Genomic DNA, 24,977 nt, shown 5'->3' on the forward strand with positions numbered 1-24,977 from the left:
TGCTATTCTTTTTTGCAACATTAAATTCCCGCAACTTCGATTAAATCCAATTGGATAAGAAGTTGAAATAAAAGTCTTCTGTTTATACTTTGGTTTTTAATAAATAAAATCGTTTGTCTTTACAAAAGGGGAAATTCACGATTAACAAGACTTAAGCAGCTTATTTAGCTTTTGGAGACAGTATCGGGAGAGAGAAATGCAATTTCAGTATAATGTATATATATCTAAGCACATCCAGGGGACATTTTAAAAATCGCTGCGTAATACTAAGCTACCAATAAATCTAATGTTTATACTGCTGCAGAGCTGCCACGAATACCGCAGACAAAGACCACATTAGCGTCGCTGCAAGTCCATGTATGCTGCTCTGAGATGACTTCGAGCTCTCTGGCGTAATTATGTCCAGCGAGTGTTCGTTCAGGACGAGCTTGATGAATGTGTGCGATCCACTGGGATAACGTGTGCAGTAATAATCACCGGCACTTTGGGGACTTGAGTTCAGAATGGTCAAATCGAAATTGCTTGGGTTCAGGCTGAAGTTGGGCTGCACCAGATTTGTTCCAGTCGAAATAATTTTCTCTCCTCTGTACCAGTTGATGACGGTATCTATTTAACACAAGAATATGAATAATTATAATGAATTCAATATTTAAGTTAAAGAATTTCTGCCTACAAACCTTTTCCGATCTTAGTATCGCACTTTAGTACAACTTCTTCGCCCAGAATGCCGGTGACAGTCACACTAATGTTTTGCTGTGGTCCAATATCCTTGGCGGGTTTCGTCTGTGGACTGGGAACATTCGATGCATCATCATATTCATAATCATCATTCAACATGCCCTCGTTGTCCTCGGTGCCCGATGGATAGGAAAACACTGCAAGCAGAGAAATTAAGATATTTTAATTGGGGACTCATTGGGAATAATAAATAAAAAATTATGTAATAGTGGCCACCTTGAATTTTAAATCATTTTACGATCTGATCATCATTATATGGGGTTTTACGAGACCTTTTGATCTGAGCAGTCCATAAAAACATTGATTGCTTTGGTAAAACAAAGGGACCATAAAAAAAAAGCCCATTATGTTTAGCGCCTGGTGTGAATGTGGGTGCGTTTGTTTTTTGTGGGCATGGGCGTGGGCGTGGCATATTGATGACCCACATTTCCTGCCGGCTAATCGCGTTCTTCTACACTGCATTAAATTGAAATCGAAAACCGAAGCGACGACGTGATGTACCATATAAATTCTATACTATACTATATGTGTTTTGTTTTGGCAATGCATTAGGGCAGCTCATCAGTGAGTGAGTTCTATTCATGTTTACTCAAACAGTTTGCAGCTCATATTCATATCCTCCTACTTTAGATAGAGATACAACAAACGGATACGGATGCAATTAAGGGGGACGGTTGGCAGACAGACAGGGAACACCAGCTGCATTGTTGGGTTAAGGCAATTCGCATGTTTTTCCCTGCTTTTCATAATTCCAAATATTCATTTCGTTTCCTTCATTTCTCCTACATAAACACACACACACACGCGTTCACATACACACACATGCTTGCGTGAATACATTTTGTCAAAGTCGTATGAAAACATTTCAGGGAAATGGGGTCACATGAAAATTGGGTGCACGGGGCAAATGAGAAATGAGAGACGAGAAATTAAAATAAGCGAATGGAAAGAGAAAACAGAAAACAGACCCCAACCCCAAGTCCGTGTCGCTCGGCCGATCGCCGCACCCACATGTGCATGCGTATGCTATGTACATGTTGTGGGTGGGAGCGAGACGGGGAGAGAGGCGCTGAATGCGGCCAAACATTTGGTGCCATGGCCCGCAGTAGCCGTGCTGCCGGCAGCAGCGACGCCAGCAGCGGCGTCACTCTGCGCTACTTTGTTTTAGTGGTGTCGACAGTGGACACAAAATCGAAAAAACATTTCACAACAATGTCCATTTTCATCAACTGACAACTGCACTGCACACACACACGCACACACGCGCACACAGACACGAGCATATCACACCCTCGCGCCGCATTGCGCAGACAAAGTGTCTGCAGGAGTGTGAGAGGGAGAGCGACAGAGACAGAAAACAGCAGACAGACGATCGGACGATTGTGAAAAAAGTTTAAATTTACATTTGTGTGTTTCACTGCTGCCGCTACTGCTTGTGTTTATTGTTATTGTTGTCGCCGTTGCCGTCGTTGCTGCTGACTGCTCTTGTTGTTGTTATGGCTATGCGTTTTATTGTGTTATTCTTTGCCACTCACACATACGCACATACGTACGTCTGCACACTGACACACTCTCTTCATTATGGCCACTTTTGTTAGTGTTGTCGCGTTTGCTGTGCAGCGTTGCGTGCTGAAATTCTAACTAGACACAAAGTTCGGACACTCGCACAATAACAAAGAGTTCACCAAATGCCAACACAAGCATGCCCGACTACCAAGATACCCACATACTTGAAATTAATAGCTGACCACTTTCAACTACAATTCAATTAGGCCTAGTACCACAGTTAGCATAATTGATTTCGTTAATGAGCGCAACTCTCTTACTTACTTAATGAAACTACACAGCTGATGCGTAACTTAACGAAAGTACCCTACGCTGAGATTAGCAGGGTATCAAGCAACTACAATTTCAGCAGCTATCGAATATATTCAGAGTGTGGGTGATTGAACTTGGCATCTCTAAGCAATTGCTTTAACTTTGCAGCAGAAGAAACTGAACTGTAGATAATAACTTAACGAAAGTACCCTATGCATAGGATTACCAGGGTATCAAGCAACTACAATTTCAGCAGCTATCGAATATGGTATATTCAGCATGTGGGTGATTGAACTTGGCATCTCTTAGCAATTGCTTTAACTTTGCAGCAGAAGAATCTGAATTGCAGTAAAACTTAACGAAAGCAGCAGGGTGTCAAGCGACTTCAATTTCAGCAGCTATAGGATATAGGGTGATTGAACTTGTCATCTCTCAATAATTTCTTCAACTTTGTAAAAGAAGAAAAAGACGAAGCTAAACCGCAACATTATCCAAAATGTATTTCGAAAGAATGCTAATGAAATGCGATGAGAAAGATGCATTCCTTTTGGACAAATGCTTAACTCACCCGGATACGGATGCCACAACCACTACAGTAACGAACGCATTAACCCCATCGACTTTTCTTTGTCGTAAAACTTGGCACATAAAACTGCAGAAGAAGTAACAGCAAGAGCAACAACAAAAGCAATTGTGCTTCCCAGAAAAAAAGCCAATGAACCAGGATGTGGACGACAACAGAAGATATATGGGATAAGTAGAAGCAGCTGAGGGATTGTCTTCTTCTTCTTTGCATTTTATTTTGCATTCTTTCAATGAAGCGAGAAGAACCGAAAATTGTGTTTACACTTCGATCAAGTGTTGAAATTTTGAAGGTAAACTGTTTAATAATAACAAGCAAAAAAACACAAAAAACTGAGAAGGAAAATAAACAAAATGCCGAACACAAAAAACACGTGTTTCCCACGATATTAAGTGTCCGTAAATAAATACTGTTTAAACTGAATTATTGGACATGATATTGCTCCACATTCCACTGTGTAATCAAGTGCTAATCAAATCCTGCTATAAGGCCAAATAATTCCAAAGAGTATTAGTTGATATTCGAGTTTTCCTATTGGATTTGTAATGTAATGCTCAACAAATAAAATACGGATTCTCATGAGAAAGATTTCTACGCTTCTTTGTCATGTTTTCAATGCTTAAGATAACACAATTGTTGCTCATCTACTACATAGATATTATTGTTGTTGCTTTCCTGTTTTAATTGGTACTCAGAATTAGGCCAACATCAATTTATCATAAGCACAATGATTCTGAAAATTTCAGCTAATAACCCCCAAAGCTGACCCTAGACAGTAGATGACGATGACCACTGAGTTCTGAGTTCTGTGTCGCTGGGTCCCCTGGGACCCGCCTGCAGTCTGCCAGTTTAGAGTTGCCAGTCATTGGAATCATCCAAGTGCAGCATTTTTACTACCTGATAAGCCGCGAGTGCAGCCTAAAAGTGCTCCGATGTGGCTCTGATCTTTGATCTCCTGTCTGTCTGTCTGACTCGTTGTTTCGTCTGTGTTTTCAGGTTTTCAACTTTCGAGTTAGCCCCTACGTGACTGACCCTGACTTGAGGTCCAGGTTTGCCCTGTCTGGCCAACTGGCAGGCAGTCTGAATGTCTAACTGACTGACGGACTGACTGACTGTGCGTTATACGAGCCGAAAATTATGCTGTTTGTGTGTGGCGTGGTGGCAGATAGAGACATGAAACGAAGCGGATAATGATAATGGCATTCTGGTTCTGTGAAAGCGATCAGGTTACAGCCCGAGGGACAACAACACAACCATGGCTATAAAACCAGGTCTACCTACGCATCGATCCAGGCAGATGTGCAGAAGAAGCAGCAGCCTCCCGTTCCCAAAACCCATTGACAAAAACCCACACAGATGCACAACCCAAAAGAGAATATTCGCATTCAATTAGAGTTGAAAGGCCGCGTGTCCTGTGCCCCGCCAAGGGGATTGAATTGGCAATTGGATTGCCAATCGAATGGCAGATGTTTGCTTTAAACATTTTGTCTGGCTATTATGGCAAGCTGTGCGTTGCAAAATGCAAATCGCAGTACTTAAATATATAATTTATACTTGCAGTTACAAAATGAATTTCGAGTGAAGACGAAGGCGAAGAAGGGTCGTTAATCGACATTCAATTGAAACGAAGCGGGCCACAAATGTGATCAAGTGGCCAGCGCAATTCAAATTCAAATGCAAACACGAATTCGAGTTCGTTTTGTAATTGAAATGAAAGTACGAAACGACACATAAATAACATATCGACATGCATATGCACTTACACTAACCAAATATAGAAGTTCAGACAGAACATTGATTTCACTTACTTGCCTCTGCCTGCTGCCTGCCACACAGTGCGTGCCCCGTCAGCTTTATGATCAGCGCCACCAGCCATCGCCTTCAAATCGAAGGGAGTTGAGAGTGGCAATGGGAATGGGAATGGGTATCGGGGAGCCATGGACAACGTTTCCCGTTTCAACAAAGTGCACGTGTCGGCACTTATAAGAGACGCAAGACGCGAGTTTCGAGAGAGTCGCAAGTCGCAACTAGCGGCAAGTGGCAAGTGGCGCGATGCGGGCACATAGCCAAAAGCTACAAGTTGTATATATATGAATATGTACATACATAACATATATAGCATATGTTGTATCCACAAAAATCCAATAGGTCAACAAATAGGCGCAAGTAGACAGCACTAGCAATGACCGAATCTTGGAGCACAGTCCAAGCAAAGCGACTACGTCGACTGCATATTAAATCGCTCTTCATTCGGTTTGGGTTTGGAATTGGGATTGGGGCAGGGCTTGGCTTGGCTTGGGTTGGCTTGGCTCAGGGCTCGTGTTCCATTCAAGTGGCTGTGTGGCATGTAATTAATATGCGGCACTCCTTATCCAGCACCGCCAACTATTTGGCGCAAAAGGCAGCCAACTCTCTGTAGTTCTTTATGTTTTATTTCATTTCTTTTTCGTTCGCTCTATTCTCCTCTATGTAATTTATTACTATGCTACGTCCATTCCCTTTCAAGTGCGACTATATTTTATGTATTTGTGTGTGTGTGTGTGTTTTTGAGTGTGTGCGTAATAGTTATACATAATTGTAGAGTGCGAAGACCCATCAATGGAGACCGATATCGAATTGCCATTGAGTTAAGGCCAAGGGAATTTAGTGTGTTACTCAAATCAATTAAACAAAAAGAGAGAATTCAAAAGTCTCGACAGCCATTTAAGGAAAACTAACCAAGAGAAATCAATCAAAAAAGTTCCATTATTACAAATTACTTCCAATTATTTTATTTCTGTATTGTTTTCTTTTAAAGAAATTTATTTTATCACATGTAAATTCTTTACAACCTTTTAAAAAAAAACATTTTTATAGAAATAATTTTTGCTTTAAGAAGAAAATTCAATCAATAGTTTCCTAGAAATAATCAGAGTTAATTTTAAATTTATTCTTGAAACAAATCTTTAAAAAAAGGAAAATATAGAATGATGAATAATACTACACAAATTATTGTTTGTAATGATCTTATTCATATATTTGAAGAATTTCAGGGGAAATCCTAAAGGTGAATCAAAATTCAGTATATAAAATATACTATAGATAATTTCAGTTTTTATTTAAGTTTCAGAAATTCCTTAATAAAGCTTAAATACAATTTCAAATTCCTGGAAATATATTCTCTGCCAATCAATTTGAATCAAATAAAAGATTCTAAGTAATTTCTGTATTTATTTATGTTTTACAAATCACTTAACGAAAGTTAACACACATTCAATTCTGTTTATTTTCTTACTATGCCCGCTTGTAGAGATTTCATTGATAAAATGCTTGTAAACGTTGCTTGATTAAATTAAATATATAAACAAAAGAGAAAAGGGTGTCAAATTTCGAATTGATTGCCTTCAACAATGGGAAGTCAGAGTCAAATCGATGGCAAATAGTTGTCAATGGGCGCAGTTAAGCTCTTTTATAATATCATTTTGTTTATAGATTGATTTCCAGTCATTGTACTCTGTTGGCTTCTGTGGCAGCTGAATCATCATCATCATCATCATCAGCAGCAGCAACGACAGCGACAGCCTGAGCAGCTCTTCATTATCATTGTGATCGGAACGATTAATTTTTATGTTTTAATGTGGCACAATTTATATACAATGTAAGAGAAAGAGTGAGTGAGGAGTGAGTACTCGAATTGTGTCTTATGTACAGACAGAATGAATACTCGTTTCGTCTTTTTGGGTTGCACATGGGAGTCACCATAACAACAGATGCTCAAATAATAATACCCGCCTTTGAATGCTGCCCCACTTGAGTGCGCACACTCCGAGACCGCAATCGAGTCACTGTCTATCTTCCCTCCTCTCAAACCCCGCTTCGAAGCGGCGGCACCCGCACCGCAGAAGCAACAACAGCAAGCAGCAAGCAGCAGGAGGGAATCAACTGCAGCAGCAGCAGCAACGACAATTCGCCAGCTCAGTTAAGTAAATTGATTCTTTAATTGTTGAGAATTGGTTACGAGTTTGTTTAACTCGCTTTGCCGCTTGGCGGCGACGACGACGGCGGCATGCCCCGTTCTTGCCCCACACCACAAAGCCCCCATCTGTAGCATGCAGCCATGCAGTAAACAGCGAAAAAGAGAGGGAGAATAGTCATGAATCGGGCGGCTTACATGAAGCGACTGCAGTAAAACTCGTATCTGCAGTCGCAAGAATTCCAACAAAAAGCAGAAACAACAACAACAAGGAGGAACAGAGATCTATGTATCTGCGATGAGTCAGAGATTCCAAAATAAATGCGTATGCAAATACCACAGAATTATGCAAAAGACAGAGAGAGACCCAACCTCGAAAGAGAAGAGGATCGCTTTGTGTGTGCTGTGTGCTGTGTCTATCCTCTGTGCTCAGTTCTCGGATTCGCGGTTGTGAAATTTAATGCGAAAGAGGGAAGATCCAACAAGGCGAAGCAAAGGTAGACAGACAAACAAGAGCAACGCGATAAGGTCAGATCATTTGGCTTATTTACCCATGTCAGCTCGAAGAGGGAGAAAAAAGAGCAGACGAACATAGTATTATATTATAATACCAAAATGTGAAAAATTGATGGCCATTTCGAATTTGAGAAAGGAACGATGTGCACCGCTCTCTTAATGCCATTATCTGAGATTGCAATCGCATTGTTTATGGCCAACGTAAAAGGGTTAAAGGAAATACATATTGAACGCAGTCAGAGGGATGCGCTGACTGGCGCCCCCTAGCGTTCAGATGTGTGCAAATAAAAAACACACATTCTCACGCTTCCCTCAAACCGAAACCTAAACCGAAACCAAGAAGCTGTCGCGATTCGCACTCGATCCCTGGCCAAGAAGTGTCTGCAGCTACCTGGTCCGAAGTTGTTTGTGTTTTCCGCCTAGTTGCTCACTTCCTTTATGTAGACACTGTAGTTGTTAACCATTGTTGTTGTTGTTGTCTATTAGGCACCTATGGAATAATTAACAGCGTAACCGATATGCGAATGAATTGCTCACCCTGCCTTGAGCTTGGCCCCCCTCTTCATTTGTCGCTGTGTGTGTTGTTGCGGCATTTTCCATTCATTCAAAATTGGCATACTCACTTCCTATTGAATGAGTGCCAGCCAGCAAAACACGAATGAGGGAGTGTTGGCTTCACTTTGTTTCATATCGTTTTATACCATTTCTGCAAGCTGCACTCTGTCTATTGATCGTGATAAATAATTGCATTAATGTGACAGCTTTCGCCAATAAATTATGGATTTTTACTGTTTTGAAAAGCGCGCCAGAGACTCAACTCAACTCAACTCGAATCGAATCGAATCGTTTGAGTACTCACCCAAACAGGTAGCATTAATGTCAGTGGGTACTCATGGCATATATATGAGCTGATTGAGCAATAGCTCAAGGAAAGATTAACCTTTAGACGCGGAACTCGCTTAATGTTAATTGATGCCAACACGCTCGAGTGTCATTTCCAATTCACAACGAATCCATCAAAAGAATGCTTGAATACTTGTGACAAATTTCACATTTCGTGTGTGTCTTAGAATTTTAATTTATTCCCCCTGATGAATCAATCCGTCTTCAGAGTTTAAAATATTGCATGCGGTTTACCCAAAATGTGAATCATTTGCTTCATTGCAACTAAATTTTGTTAGATGACTCAGTGGGGTTTCTAAATTTGCAGATGATGATGAGACATTCAAATTTTTTTTAATAACAACTCAGGATTGTCATGGGGCTATTCTTAGAAAAAACTGTCTAATCCTCTGGAATCAAGAGAGATTTTTTGTCTGTACTATGCTCAAAGTTCAATGTGTTCGGGGCATGCGTGTTGTATGCTTAATAGTGGACATACATAACATAACATATGTAGGTCAAAAATAGTGCTACACATTTCACATTCCACATTCCAGCGACAGCAACTCAGTCGGAGAAGCGCACAATCATTTTTATTTAGATTCAGATGCTCGAAAATAAAAAAAAAAAACGCATTCCAATCGGAATCTGATGTATGGCGATTATGTCGGTTCAAAGGGTCCCAAATAATCACAGAGATTAGATTATGCCCACTTCACTTACATAAGTCATTTCGCCGTCCCCAATTGCAACAGATTTCCGCTGCACTTTTCTTTAATACTATATGCTATATGTAGATAGATCGGACTTACCCAGGGAACAGCCAGCGATCAATAATGCTGCAGACATCAGGAGTTTATTTAGGGATCGACTCGACACCATTTTGGTAGCGTTCTTAACTGTTTGACACTCGAAAGTTGTATGATAATCGCTTCGAAATATTCTCAATTCGTCCGAACTGTTTTTTTTTCTCTCTTCTTCTTTTTTTAAAACTATGTCACACGTCTTCGCTTTGGTTTGCGTCTTTTGTTAGTTATGTTCGATCGCTTGTTTATTATTCTTGTGATTTTTCAGAAAATTATTGCCGAGTAATTAATTTGAGTTCAGCGTCCCAATTATCGGCCTACAAACACTCGAATTCAGCACTTTTTTCCGGAGATTTATTATTCTTTTTGTTATGATTTCGATTTAAGCTTAAATTGTGTGGCTCATTCACGCTTCCGACCCTTTTCACTGACACTGCACTGTGTTGAAATCCAGAGGGAAAAAAGTTCCACAACGTAAGTTTGTCGCCCGATAACAACAATTCCGATCTCCGCACCAAACTTGATTGCACTAACGTTTTGTCGCGTTTGTAGCTGTTTTTGAATGTCTTTAGGGCGCGAATTTATGAAAATCTTTTACCAACTGAGTGTGTTCGGCTCGCTTCGGTTCGTTTTCGGTTTCTGTTTCGGCTTTGCCGTGTCGCTGGGATTCCGACTGTTCGTTACAAGAGCACGAAAGCAAATGACGTCGGCCACTGCGCTCGGGTTCGCCGCTAGTAGAGTGAGACCGAACGATAGGCAGCGCAGTCGAAGAGAGCGCAGCAGTCCATTCAAAAAGAGCGACAACCTGAAAAGCATAGACTAAGAGAGAGCAGCGCGTATTTGATTGAAATACCAGCAAAGCAAAAGCAGAACTATTGGCTGTTGGCATTGCCAAGTATTTGAAATATGCTGAGCATAAAACATATTCACAAAGCTTATTTATAGGATACTTGAAAAATATGAATTATTGTTAAGAATTTGTTTGTGAAACAAAATTTTCGTATAAATGCACACTCAGGAAAAGAAAGGAACATTTTCAAAATAAACAAACAGGAAAAGCAGTATTAGATTGCATTTATGATAGTGGAATTTAAATAGCTTACAAGTGAATTTAACAAACCAAGCAAAAAGCGAAAAACATCATGAAAGATCTAGAATAGATTTAAGAAATGGAATTGAATATAAATTTCTCAAAGAATGCTTTGAAATAAATATACTCAAAATACAAATTAAATGTTTTTTTAACAAAATAATGTGTTAGGAACTGAAATCAAAATTGCCAAATTTTAATAACTTAAAAGTATTATTAGCATACAACACAAAAATGGAAAGATCTCGAATTTAGATAGCGAAAGATCTTGAATTTAATGCCAAGAAATTTACTCATCATAAAAATGAGAATTGAATTCAAATAAAATTGAAATTGCAATATCTTAACCCTCTAGTGCCCAAGACCGCTTCTAGACGGTTATTTACTGTCCATTTTCTTTTTTGTTTTCGTTCTTGGTTTTTCTAATTCAGGGAAGTCAAGTTATATTCGTTGGATTTGCAATTTGCTGTTGCTTGAAGTTGAAAATGTGTGAAGTTTGGCGAAAATAATAATTTTGAAGAAAACGCAACTTAACAAAATTCATTTCACTTCATTCATTTAATATTTAAAGAAGTTTGTTGCTTGAAACAAATACTTTATAGTATCTGTTTCTGACAGTCTCTTTTTATTAGTTTTATAAGAAAAATCAATAATATTTTATTTTAAATTTGCAAGATTGCAAATGTGTCATAAAATGAAAGACATTAGGAATGTTGTAGAATAGAATTCAGTTAAAAATAAATATATTGTACACAATTCTTGGAAATATGTTAAAAGTCTGTTAATAAAATAAACAAATTGAATAGTATTGTGATTAGAATTGAAATTGCATAAATCTAAATATATAGTATTGACATAAATATATACTTATTCATAAGCATATGAAAATAAGATAATATACAATGCAAGTGAATTGCATTAAATGAAATAAGTATTCTCCTCACACAAATGAATAATTAATTAGCCGCAGTTAAGTTAAGAATGCAACTGTATCTTTGATTGTAATACACGTACACACCCATAAACTCACACTCCGAAAGACTCAAAAAGATTCATATCCATGCAAAGCATATGTAGGTTAAATTTGAGGCAATCGGTTAGCAATTAATTTGGCATTCAACTCGAAATGGCATAAGAAATGTAATTATATCATGTTTATCTCATTTCAGCATTCTTGTGCTAAATTCTTTGTATTGGGCAGCGCCTCCCATTCAGTGTGCAAATATGGAATCGTCTCATGCTCGTTAACTCCACATGCTGCATCTCTGACTCCTACTCCGCCTTCTCCTCTTACTTTCTCAGAATGTCTGCAGCATCCCGAGATACATTTTCCAGTTGACGATGAAGTCGCAGATACAGTTGCAGTTGCAGTTGTAGTTGCAGTTGGAGCATTTGCTTAATGAAATCGCGACGTTCCCAGCGATTTGTATGGGAAGCCCGTTGATTGCCTTTGGTAAGCACTGTGATTTACTTACAACAAACTGGAGTGGCATGGCGTCTGTGTGGTTGACTCTGCGGTTTGCCGTTGACGTTGTTCATTTAGGGGTCGTTTTGTTGTTGTAAACGCATCCTACGGATACGAGAGTGCACTTGCAGCGGCAAGATATGACGCTGACAGTGGCAACAACAGCAGCAGCAACAGCAACAGCGAATTGTTTGTGCTCATGTGGACACATGTAATGTGCAACATGCAACATTTGCTGATATGTTCAACGCTGAAGCGAGACAAACAAACAATTAAAATTAATCTACGACCATAAAACAAAGTGTGTATTGTACGATTGCGAGTATTTCTCTCCTTCCTCAGCTTGCAATATGCATTATGAATTCACACACACACACATTTAGAGTGTGTGTTGTTTGTGTTGTCTTCTGTTTAGGGGGGGCAACTGGTTGAATGGCGGAGTTGGCTGCGCTTGGGTGCCAAGTTTGTAAACATCCGCAAATGCAGATTTGGGGTCCACGTCTGGCCAGCGGCAGAGATTGTCTGAGATTTGTGGCAGACGAATACGAAGACGGTGCACAGTGTACAGTGCACATGTTGCATGTTCGCGCCTGCAGCTCCAGCAATCCAGAGGATATTAATCAAATATTTATATTTACACGTAGACAACAAGCAACAACCACACATTCACATTGTTGGGAGGCGACGGCGGCATTCACCAAATTTCCCAGAATTTTCTTTACAACTTTGGAAACAAATTAATCAAACAAACAACAACGACAATTTGTGTATGAAAGTGTGTGTGTATGTGTGTGTGTATACGGGTGTGTGCGTGTGTGCTTGTGAGTTAAAAGCTGCGCGCTGTCAGCATTAAGAACCCAACACAGATCTGTATCTGCATCTGCATCTAGTACGTTTGCCTTTGTATCTTAGTCGTCGCGCAGACTCCATTTGTATCACATTCCCCCCTTCGCGCCTTTGCCCACTGCAGCATGCAGCAGCAAAGAGAGCGCAGCATTGTTAAGAGAGCGACAGTCGGCAATATTCGACATAGTTGGCAACGCGACGCAGCCACATCTCTTTATGTGTGTGGGTGCTTTTGGTCGGGGGTTGTTTTGTCTGCGGCTTCCGCGAATTGAGCAGTTCGTGATGAGTGGAAAACAGGAGCCATCGTCAACGACGACACCGCCATGGCAACGTCAACTAATTTAATTGCTTGGAATTTGAAGTGTTGGCAAATGCGCCAAAGCATTTTAAATCTCCCACTGAAAAACAAACACACACACACATACATTTTCCATTCACATAATTCGAAGAGAACAATTATCGTGTGATTAACGAACTGGAAATACGCTGCTGATGCTGATTGTGACAGGTTCAAGCTGTCATAAACTATTTAATAATAGAGCTGGTTTTCTTGTTTAAATAGTTAAACACCATATCAATAAATATGGTATAATAACAATTATTTTACTAGGAAATGCATCATGTAATTTAACCTTGAAGAGAATTAATTTTATTTAAATATTTGTACCTTATTTATTTTGTTATTATTATAATATTTAGTAGTAATACGGTTGTTTCTCTTTTATTTGTTTGTTACAACAATTTGAGTAATAAGCTCCTTTTTCTTTAATGATTTTAATTATATTTATATTATAACAAGTATTTTTCTAAGAAAATTTATCGTCTAATATAAAGCTTATCAAGGTTAAACTCAATCTTAAGAAGAATCGTATTTCTTTAATAATAATCTTTTTATTTTTATTTATTATACTAAATTTTTCATTTTAAATACTAATTTTTAAATATTTCAATATTATAATGTGTGAGAAAAGAAATCTTCATTTCATAATTTGCTCATGTATCTATAAGCAAATTTATTAACTATGAATATTAAGTACTTTTACCTAATTCCTTTAAATCTTTATATTCTATAGTATATCATACATTTTACGTAGCCTGGCATTGTTGAAGCATCACTTTACAGAAACATTCTGCAATTTAAGTATTTTTCCTTAATGGGGTCTTTAATTTCCTCGAACTCTATAAATATAATCAAATGATTTCTTTTCAATAGAACCCGATAATATGCTATCGCATTGACCTAGGCGTCACACAATGCGAGAATTTAAAGTTTGTTAGTTTGTGAGTATATGTGAATACTCTTCATAAGTTAAAAGTTTTACGACATTTAGGCCACGGACTGGCTGGGGACATGTTGATTGCTGTTGTTGTTGTTGCTGCTGTTATTTTTCGCTTGCATCGCGACTTTAACTTCATTTTGTGGCTCCCTTTCTTTATGCTTGTTTTCTTCTTTTTTTTCGCTTGTCGATGGAATCATTTGCGCATGGGCATGCGGTGAATACGAAATGGGGAAGCTAAAATGCGATTGTCGAATGAGTGAGAACATTTAGAGCGCGACGCGACGCGAAAGAGACTGAGTGAGAAATGGAAATAGCTGTGCATCTCCAATATCCTGAACACATGGTTGGAGCTGAAAATGCGCCAAATTTCCAATTGGGCAGCAAGTCTGCGAGCGCGCGTTGTGCCGTGTGAGTCATCGTCATCATCCATTCGCATAGTTTTCGTTTATTTCCTTTTTCTGTGTATGTGTGTGTCGTGTGTTGTGTTGTTATGCTGCTCCTCGAGTTCATTTGGCATTCGCGAGCAGTCAGTACAACACGGTTCGTGGTCCGCTCCGTTGCTGCTACTCTCTAAAAGGCAAAAGCATCAACATCGGCAACATCATCATCGGCAACTGCAACAGCAACAGCAACAGTCGCACACAACCCACGCACAGTTTTTAGTGTCTCAGTGTCGCTGAGTGTGAACGGGTTTCTCTCGTCTCTCGGTTCTTGTTTCGCACAAAACAACAGCTAAAAAAAAAGCATAACAACAGAGCGGAAAAGTGAAAAGAATTTCGATTTGGACACTACACGACATTATCATAATTACATTTCTGCCATCTATATTATCTGGCCCCAAACAAACAAAATGCCGACAATGACGCATCTGCTGCTGCTGTCAGTTATCATCGCATCTCTGCATCTGGCAGGTATGAAGTGAAGAACATCCTCAAAATACATTATAGATAGAGTTGAACTGATTAATACATAACTCATCATTTCATATACACTTAAAATCTGTTTAATATTCTCGAATCTCGGCGGCATTAATTTTAGAATTATTTAAGCATATTGCAAGTCCACGCACAAACATTCATGCAAACATTCATACGCACTCGTACGTATTTATAGCAGCATCTGTTTTCGGGTTTGGCATTCAGACTTTTTGCGACTATATAGATTAGCTTTGACTACATCTGGAACCAAAACAAAACACATAGCAACAATATTCATATAGAAAATCATTGAATTGGGATCAACAGCCATTTGGTTTGTTTTTTCTGATTAACAATTAACATGCCACGCATAATGAGATGAACACCCATTTTTAGCTTATCAATCATACGTCACGTTGACAGATCAACCAATTGGACAACGAGTTCTGTTATGTTCTGTTCAAATCTCTGTCAAGAGTGAATCAAATAAAATGTGTTTGATGTGTGTCGCTTTCTATAGCCATAGTGAACATAGACTTTGTGATTTTCTTTACTCGACAATGCATACGCATTGTATAATCTCAAGATTACAGCTCAGCGATATAGAAAAAATGAGAGTCCTTAAACCAAGTGGCTACGTTTTATACATATAAGCCATTTGTAGCACATGCATTTCATACAAACTGCTGACTGTGCAACGCTCAAGAAATCGATGGATTAACCCTGCCCTGCCTCTGGCTTTAACCCTGCTGTTGTCAGAACCAAAAACCAACTACACTGCATTTTATGCATTTCTCGTATTTACATTTGAGATAAAGATGACAGTCTTTGATAGTGTGTTTGTTTACTTAAGTTTAAAGCATTGTTGCTTAGGAATTAAAGATGTGTTAAAGTAAATAAGCTGTAAAGCAAAATCAGGTCAACTGATCTTTGGTGCATCCAACAAAAAGTGTTGCATACTTTTGGGTGCCATATTAAATTTGCTTAATACGAGTTTAGTATAATTATCTACTACTTCCTTTTGCTACGGTGACTAATCACCTCGACTATAAACGCGCATAAGCATAAATTATAATATCGTTTGACATTAATAGGCACAACGCCTTCGACGTGTCTTGGACTCACAAATTTCGCATAGTTTATTAGAATAGCTATGAATAAGCATTCAAATAATGCGTATGTATGCATATAAAGTTACATATTCGCCATTCCGTATGGCTCGAGATCCAAAAAACACTTATCTACATCATGGTCACGTACTTGGGAGCCACAAGTGAAGTGACTTTCCTTACAAACCCGCCGCAAACATGAGCCCAACATAACAACAACGATGATGGGAAACGCGTCTTGGCAGCCGAATGACAATTTTTTTTTTTTTATTCTTTTTATTATATTTGGAACCCACTTGTAGCTGCCACTGTTGTACATTGTTATGTGTATCTATTGTGTGTAAGTGTGAGTTTATGTGTGTGTGTGTGAGTATAGACAAATTAGTGCCAACGACAGAATCATCCATGGAATGGGGCAATGAGCACATTGTTAAAAATATCAACATGATTAAAGTGGCTTTGAATAATTAAGCCATAGGGAGACCCAACCGGAGCTGACCAAATGAATACGCATCCGAGGCGGGGGTTATCCAACAATAATGAATATCTTTACGAGTTAATTGTTATTCACTAATAACTTTTACTCAATGTCTTCATCATTGAAGTGATAATTTCTTTGTCAATTGACTTTGACATTGCACTAGATATCCTAAGTTGCATGTAAAGAAATTGAAATTATTATGCACAAAAGTTGTACTATTAATTAGAGAAATTTATGTTAGAATTATGCTTTATTCAGAAAAGATATATAAAATTTAATAAAGTGCGGCAATAAGGAGGAGAATCTGACTAAGACAATAAATATGTGAATTAAATTAGTCGATTTCCTTAATTATCCAATCCAAAGAAAGTATAAAGATAGCCAGCAGAAGCTTCACGGAAGTATGAAATGCTATTTATCAGCAGGTTTCCAAATCTTTAGAAAATGGATAGATGCAAAATATTGGTATAATATTATTAATATAAAAGTTGAACTGATAGTATGAATATAATATTCAATCAGAGAAGCTGATTAATTTATAGAAAACATATTAAAAGTAATAAATATGAAAATGGGATTCACAAAATGCGAAATGGTCCATAAAATAAACACCTTAAAGGTTATTCAATTTAATCTTATTATCTTAATTTGGCAAGTGACTTTACTAAGAAGGAAACCCATAAACTAAGACGGTATAGTTAAGGAACAGTTTTGTCTGTTTGTCTGTTGACTTGGCCAATAGCTGAGCCACTGACCCAATTCAATACGTGTGCATGTGTGTGTGTCTTAATAAACTAAACTAATAACCACAAAATGGCACGCTGTGTGTGTGTGTTATAAACGTTTGCCAATTTGTGGGGACCAAGAGGCGATGATGGACTAAAAGTGCAAATGACGCAAGCAATTCGAATACATACGGGTGAATTCTTCAATGTGAGTTCTGAATACTCGCGTCGCTAAAGAACCTTGGCGTAAATCAATAGAATATCCACACAGTGTCCATGTCCGTGTCGACAATGGGGGAGTGTGCCCCAATGTCCAATGTCCGATGTCCGATGAAATCCCGAAAACTCCTGACTGACAATTCCCGTGTGCAGAAGCTGTTATTCCATAAACGAATGGTGACCTCGAAGCGCTGTGACATGGCATGTGAAGACACGGGAGTATTCGAGTGAGTGAGAGCTGGTGAGTGTATTCGAGTATACTCGAATACCCGCAATACAAATGGGCGTTGACACGCTGTGGAGCTGCCACTTGGAGCTGCGCCCTTTTCCTAATGGTTTTATGTTGTCGTCTTCGTCGTCGTCGTTGTCGGGGGCGAGTCAGGGAAGTTGGAAGTGGTAGCCAAAGCTTAGGCCCAGTTCTGATATATGGGGGATAAGCTCGATTATCGCGCGGCACGAAAATCTCTAGATTTGTTCAAAATGTTTGTAGAGTGGTTTTCCCAATGCATAATTGGGCCTTAATTACGCCGAATCCGAGGTGTACGGACAGCTATCTCTCGTGTGTTGACCTTGCCTCGCCCAGTTCATTCAGCTACCGCCAATAAAACCTAATCCATATAACCCTCTCTCTCTCTCTCTCACACAGTTTCAGCCCATACTGTCGAAGATTATTACGATGACACTGAAGCACCGCAACAGCCCGGAAATTTGGAAAAGGTAACAGAGGCCCCCATAAAAGCCTTCTTTAAGGAGGGGCACGCCATTGTCTATGCGAATCGCAGTGCGGAAAGTGTGAAACTCGATTGCCCAGTTCAAAACTATAATGGTAGGATACGCAAAATTCAATGGGTGTTACTCATCACCCGCCTCCAACTTAGACTTTTGACACTGATTACGACATTTCGTGCTTTTGTGTTTTCGACTCATTCAGGCAATCATCATGTGATTATGTGGTATCGGGATGAATCGGCGATTTCCTCCGGCAACAAGTCGTTGGCCAAAGACATCACCATCGACGATCACTTCACCCTGACCGTACCCCTGGAGAATGCCACCCATTACAACTTTTCCTGTCTAGTTCATCCGTACGAAGTGCGACGATATGTCACCATTCAGTACCAGGCCACAAGTGGTGCTTCATCCATAGGATGGCCAGCTGTGATGGGTTGCATATTTGTGGTTGCCACGGCGTTCCTGCATCCTGCAACACCTCGCTACTGAAGGGCATGCATGTGGCACACATTTAACCAACTGCACCACCGGCACTTGAACTACCTTGCAGTAGGATTAGACTAACTATGATCTATGTATTGTAATTACTTGGAACTGCGCACAGTCAGAGGCGAGCTTGGAGCTTCAGTTGTTGTTCGGCCTGTTTTCGAGTTAAGGATTCCTTGGTTGTCCTTCAGTGGGACTTCAGACGATGGCTTATCTAGTTAAATGTTAGGTGTTGCTTTATTACTAGTAGTTTAGACCTAAGAGATCATATATACATATATACTCCAATATATATAGTATGTGTCTAATTTTAGATGGTTTGTATGTGTATATAGTATACGAGTCCAGACATCGGTATGTTTATGTTCATGTTAAAGCTACTACTTTTCCGACTATCAAAGGTATTATCTTATTTCCACACTTTATATCAAATTTCTAAACTGCTCTCAAAGCTACAATACATTTCTGCAAGCCTAACCAAATATATAACGCAACAAATCGGCCTTAAAACATATAAATATTTGCCTTAGAATTCAAAGAATATAAAACATATTTAACTAAAAAAAGTTTAAGATAATAAAGCTAGAATGGAAGATAAAATTTATTGCAGCATTTTTAAAGTTCAATTATAGAAACGATGCCTTGAAGGTATTCTAAATCATTGAAAGAACCCATAACAAAGGTCTTTGGTTTAGAATAATAAGTTCAAGAGTAACGAAGATTCAAAAAAGTATCTCAAGCAAGTTTATGTTAAGCTTTAAGTTGTATTCATACATATATACATAGTATTTTGTTGAACAGTTTTTTAGTGTCTTACAAGTAACTTTGCAATTCCCTAAAAGAGTATAATAAAAATGAGCTTCTATGAACAAGATCTGCTGTTTTATTGAATTATCCTTTATCCGTTTAGCTGGGCTACTGAAGATGCAGACTGCTGATGAGCTAATGAGTGAACTGTTTGTGTTGCAATCAATGCAGAACGAACATTTCAGTTTTTATATTGTTGTGTTTCTTCAATGTGTTGCAGTCGGCACTGCGAACCCACCCTTATATAGGGGCTATAGAAATCCATAGGGCACGCTGTGTTCTTCGCTGACAACCGAAATGAATAGGGGCGGCTGAAGACGAAAAAACACCCGCCGCGTTGCAAGCGAGAGGGAAGCAGCACGACGTACTCTGTCGCACACGAGCTGAAGGTCCTTTAGCCAGCTGCAGCTTGTGGGTAGGAATTCCGCAATGTGCGCAGGACATGCCAGCCATATGGCAACGGAGGCAAACACAATGGGCCACGACCACTAAGAGAAGCAGAAGCAGAAACAGAACCAGAGAACCACAACTCTGCCAGGGTGGTGGAACCGACCGACTGAGACAGCGACTGTGGCAGCGACGCAAGCCAAGCGCGGCTCAGAAACATGTTTCATTTCCTGCAGGCGACAGTCGAGAACGGAACTGCAGCCAGGACACACTTCTAGTCATCGATCCAAAAATCTGTGCAGCTGCATTTAAGAAAGGTAATTACACATTTCACACAGCACCAATTCAAATCATTCAACACAACTCTACTGCAGATGATTCCACAAACTGAAGACATTGAAACTGCGCCGGTTTATCTACAGAGTGGCAAGAGCGACTGTGAAGAAAGTCGCTGTAATCAGCTGCAGACAGCAGCAGAAGTCTATCGCAGAATCCTAGAGCGATTGCAGAGGGAACAACAATATCAGAATGCACAAACCCAACACGAGGAAACTCTAAAACAGATCTGGATCGCAAGTTTTACAGGAGGCAATATATATTATCGGGCATAGCACGATATAAAGAAGAAAGGAGTCATGCCCACATATGAAGTTTTGAATTTTATACAATTATCAATTTAGTTTTAAGATATTCAGCTAAAAGAACCAAATGAATATGTTTTTGTAATATAATAAGAAACAAATATTTTAGATTATTAAAGATATATTTTATTGCTAAATTACTTGTGAACTATTTTTACATCTGCTACCCATAGGATAGAAAGGAAATGTATATAACAGGCAGAAGGCGTCGCCGACCCTATAATGTATACATAGTCTCGATTAACAGCCTACTCTACATAGAGATGTCCATCCGTCCGTACGAAATACTAGATTGCAGAGTCGATAAGCCATAGAGCAATAACAGCAGTTGTTATTGTCCAACACAGATTAAGTTTTTATGTTTTGCCTCGCCCACGCACGATTTTTAGTTCATACAGCAAGACATTTAAATAGCTCGTGAAATGTTTTCTATCAGCTTAAAATTATACAGATAATTTTAAAAATGATTCCATATAACAAAAAACGGGGTCTTCTTTAAATATCTTGTAATTGTACTCTATGGTATTAATTGAATGACATAGTATATCGATGTTCCAAACATAATGTTAATTTGATATACTTAACTGTTTTGCTTTTATTGAAAATTGTTAGGGGATAGCTCATAGTCGAGCACACTCAAAATGTGTAAGCTTCAATTATAAAATCTTAATTCTAAAATCAAAGTCAACGTTGTAAATATTTTGTTTAATTCAGAATTTATTAAAAATTCAGTGCTTTTTTTTATTAAATTACAATAACGTACGTACCTTTCTCCTTTACCTTGATGGTATTAAATACATAAATTTTCATTACTTGCAATAACTGGCTGAGATCTTAAGTGTGATAATCCTTGGCAACTTGCTGTTCTCAACAAATGATCTCAGCTAGCTGGAAAAGTAATTAGTTGGGTCAAAAACTATTACATTGAATATAAAATGATTGTTATTGTGCTGAGCATGTTATTTATTCACTCAAATTTAATAGTTTTATAAATGTTTATTAACTTATTGTAATATGCGCATATTTTTGTTTGTTATTAACTTTAACTTTTTCATTGATAATTCAATATATTTAAAGTGATCAGAAAATCATTTGGTTTATAAACAATTTGGGTAAACGGGGCTCAGTTATATAATTTATATATTTCGGTTTATATTTTCTATTGCTAGTGACAAAAATCATGTGAGGGGCTTTTATTTAAGTATCTATTATAATCAAATATATTTATAGCTGCTTTAAATATTTTATTTGATATCGATTTTTTTTCGTTTGTTTTTATTTTACTTATTTATATAATTTGAAAGTAATAAAGTAATGGATTGGCTTTTGGATTTTGCTCACGACGCTTCAGGGACAGAAATATGAAAAATACTTACAGTGTCTGAAATAATGAGCGGAACGTGAACATTTCATATTTTCATATTGAATTGGAAGTCAATTAAAATCTTTTATAAGTATGTATATTCCATTTCATTTATGTATTATTATTGATATTTATTTAGCATTGGGCATGGGTAATTCTTTTCAAAATTGTTTTCGCCCAAGGCCAAAACAAATTGAAACGATTTTTTCATATAAATTATTCATTAATATTATTATTCTTATTTGTTTTTTTTGTTTGTCTGTTTTCGTTTTTTTAACTATTACATCATTTTGTTTGTAGTATTATCATTAGGTTTATTGTATGTATATGTAATTTCATATTTAATTTGTTTTTTTTTTGTCTCTGATCACTTGCGTTTATTTATACTTCTTGAGTATGGTATACGTATTGGGTTTATAAGACTTGATGGGCGGTTCGCGCATACGTTTCATGTCAGTTTGATAGGGCTGAGGCCGTTTATATGCAGCTGCGTTTGTTGGTATTATTGATGGGCGTGCTATAAAATTTATGCATTTTTTATATTATATTATACGAGATTAGAATCGAGTAGGTACACATGAAGTTATAAATAGAAAATTTGTTATGGTAAAATTAATTGTAGTCATTCAGTTGAAATGCATATTTAATATTTGATCAGCTTTATTTGTGTTTACCCCAAAAGCCCAAATAAAAGATACAAAATCTACATATATAGGGACATCTAAAAGAAAAGATTGGTTAATGAATTGACTTACGTTTGGTGTATTCATATCCAGATGGAGCCCCACGCTTGGCCATTCTATGATCGTATTCGTAGGCCACCTCCTCAGCCTCTTCCGCTCTAGAAATAACAACAAGAAATCAACAATCGAGGAAAATTCAAACGAAAGGCAAAAGCTCAAATATTATCGACGTTGCAGCGAGTTCAAATCGTTATCCGTGGCTTTCGAAATAATTATTTAAAATTATACTTTACAAGTAACTTACTCGGGCGGATTTTCCGCTGTTCTCTTGATAAGATTCAAGTATTTCGGTGCACCGCTGCTGCCGCCGAACTTTTTATCGAAAACCGATCTGTAATTACAAATATGATTACTACATGTTCATTAATTGATCAACAATGCTTACCTGTAAGCCTCCAGGTTGGGCCCGTGTATGTTTTTGGCAGATTCCGGATCCATTTCCATCAGTTCACGCAACTGTTCGTGGGAGACTTCGTCGTTTTTGTCTGGAATTAGATACTTACGGATCTCGGCGAGAGCGTACGCTATGCGAGCATAGCACTCGGCTGGCGTTGCCACTGTGCTCACCTCGAGGAAGAGATCCTTCTGCAGATGGGCATAGCGAGGATCCCCGGAATTTCGCAGTTGTTCCTCCTTGCTGCGATCGCGTATCGAACTGCGTCCTTTGATGGCAATCTTGCATTGTGTTTCATCCTGCAGGCGGCGCAATGAATTGCCTTTGGGTCCCAAGATTTTGCCAGTGAAATTGAACTACAAGCAAAATATGTGAAATTCATTCAACAAATTCGTAATCATGCTGCGTCTTTGACATTTACTTTTGGATACTGTTTAACAGGTACAAACACTTTCTGCGTGATTTTCATGGGCTTCTGCTTGTAGACATCTGCATAGAATTCACGGCCGGGAATGCGACCAGTACAGTAAACACGATCCACAGCTGCAAGCAATTTTAATTAATCACAATAGCCTGTTGTTGTTTGTTCACAAATCGCACCTTCGTCAATCAACAGGGCGCACAATGGAAACTCGGCGGACAAACGTTGACGCTCCTCGTCCAAATCGGCCAAGAACTTTTGGGCCACTTCGTTTAAACGTGGCTGATGCTCATGTGGAGCTGGTTTCTCATTAAATTCACTATTTGAACTATCCATAATGATAAAACGTTTTAATATAAATTCAAGTGAAAATTCTGTATAATAGTTTCCAACACACTCTGCTTCTTCGCACAAAATTTATCATGCTATCGAAAATGGCTTCGACAAACGATACTTTTTGATTTACTATTCTTATCGATTGGCGGTGTGGTGTAGTAGAGTAATATATCGATACTTTTGGCGCCGGCAAAACAGTCTGCGTTGTTTCTGTAGCGCATTAAGAGGCAAAATAAAAACAAATATTGGCAATTAAAAAAAATGGCAAGTGAAGATTTATTTCCAAATGAGTTAACGGAGGAGACTGACTTGGCTCAGGAGTTGCAAGGGAGTGAAGAGTTGATGGACCACGAAAACGGCAACGACGACCACGATGATGATGAGAAAGCGACTGGCGAAGATGGCGCAACAACAAATGTGGCCACCAACGGCAACGAGTCAAGCAAAGCAAGTTAGTAGATATCTCAGTGGCTATCAGATATGTGCTTCATATTAATTGATTGTATCTTTGTATTTTAGCTACGAACGGTGGCAAGGCAGCTGAACACGAACATGAAGCTAAATTGACCCAGTTGCCTATGGCTCGCATTCGCAACATAATGAAACTCGATCCAGACCTGCAAATCGCATCAAATGAAGCTGTTTTCGCCGTAACCCGGGCTGTGGAATTGTTTATCGAGTCCTTGGCACGCGAGTCCTTCTCGTATACGGCACAGTCGAAGAAGAAGACTGTGCAAAAAAGAGACGTCGAACTTGCAATATCCGCCGTCGATAGTCTTATGTTCCTGGATGGTGCCATGAATTTTTAAATACAATTCGCTTATTTTAGTTATGTGATAATAAAGTTATTTATAAGAAAACGCCATGTTTAGTTTGGTTGAATTATAATTGGTATTTATTTGGGATAGTGTCTGTTGTTCCACGAACAGTGAGAGAGAGAAGTATGTAGAATTAAAATAAGTATTAAATTTTATTCATTCTATTGTGAATGCGCACATTGAGGGTTATAATTTATAAATAATAATTAAGTATGTAGTATATTAAACAATTATAGATTATCATCATTGATCAGTTACCGACGTTACAACATTCAAATACGCATTTATTTTTTGTGTACAACGTTGAACGCTCTGAATTTACAACGAAGCCGGGAGAAAATTTGGGTTTTTCTTTAACTTTATGTTTCTTCATTTTTGTTTTTGTTTTGCATGTTTTAGTTTTATTGAAGCCGTTTTTTCAT

The 24,977-nt window shown here is 38.4% G+C and overlaps 4 protein-coding genes across 4 annotated transcripts; 2 read left to right on the forward strand and 2 right to left on the reverse strand.

Moving 5' to 3' along the window:
* Positions 1-94: 94 nt before the first annotated feature.
* On the reverse strand, positions 95-9,989 carry LOC132791906 (uncharacterized). The gene is made up of 3 exons (XM_060801029.1): positions 9,302-9,989; positions 678-875; positions 95-606 (listed from the first exon to the last, which is right to left on the reverse strand). The coding sequence occupies exons 1-3, from the start codon at positions 9,369-9,371 to the stop codon at positions 284-286; spliced, it is 591 nt and encodes a 196-aa protein (XP_060657012.1). The 5' UTR covers positions 9,372-9,989; the 3' UTR covers positions 95-283.
* Positions 9,990-14,487: 4,498 nt separating this feature from the next.
* Positions 14,488-19,519, forward strand: LOC132792628 (uncharacterized). The gene is made up of 3 exons (XM_060802063.1): positions 14,488-14,887; positions 18,074-18,253; positions 18,359-19,519. Exons 1-3 carry the CDS (start codon positions 14,827-14,829, stop codon positions 18,646-18,648), a joined length of 531 nt encoding a protein of 176 aa, XP_060658046.1. The 5' UTR covers positions 14,488-14,826; the 3' UTR covers positions 18,649-19,519.
* A 2,565-nt stretch (positions 19,520-22,084) lies between these two features.
* On the reverse strand, positions 22,085-23,825 carry LOC132794436 (KH domain-containing, RNA-binding, signal transduction-associated protein 3). Its single transcript, XM_060804893.1, has 6 exons — positions 23,581-23,825; positions 23,402-23,523; positions 22,972-23,336; positions 22,831-22,917; positions 22,599-22,684; positions 22,085-22,360 (listed from the first exon to the last, which is right to left on the reverse strand). The coding sequence occupies exons 1-6, from the start codon at positions 23,735-23,737 to the stop codon at positions 22,221-22,223; spliced, it is 957 nt and encodes a 318-aa protein (XP_060660876.1). The 5' UTR covers positions 23,738-23,825; the 3' UTR covers positions 22,085-22,220.
* An 82-nt stretch (positions 23,826-23,907) lies between these two features.
* Positions 23,908-24,922, forward strand: LOC132794437 (DNA polymerase epsilon subunit 4). Its single transcript, XM_060804894.1, has 2 exons — positions 23,908-24,188; positions 24,257-24,922. The coding sequence occupies exons 1-2, from the start codon at positions 23,999-24,001 to the stop codon at positions 24,544-24,546; spliced, it is 480 nt and encodes a 159-aa protein (XP_060660877.1). The 5' UTR covers positions 23,908-23,998; the 3' UTR covers positions 24,547-24,922.
* The last annotated feature ends 55 nt before the right edge of the window (positions 24,923-24,977 follow it).

The sequence above is a fragment of the Drosophila nasuta genome, chromosome 3 (assembly GCF_023558535.2).
Source record: "Drosophila nasuta strain 15112-1781.00 chromosome 3, ASM2355853v1, whole genome shotgun sequence".
Classification (NCBI taxonomy): Eukaryota; Metazoa; Arthropoda; class Insecta; order Diptera; family Drosophilidae; genus Drosophila; species Drosophila nasuta.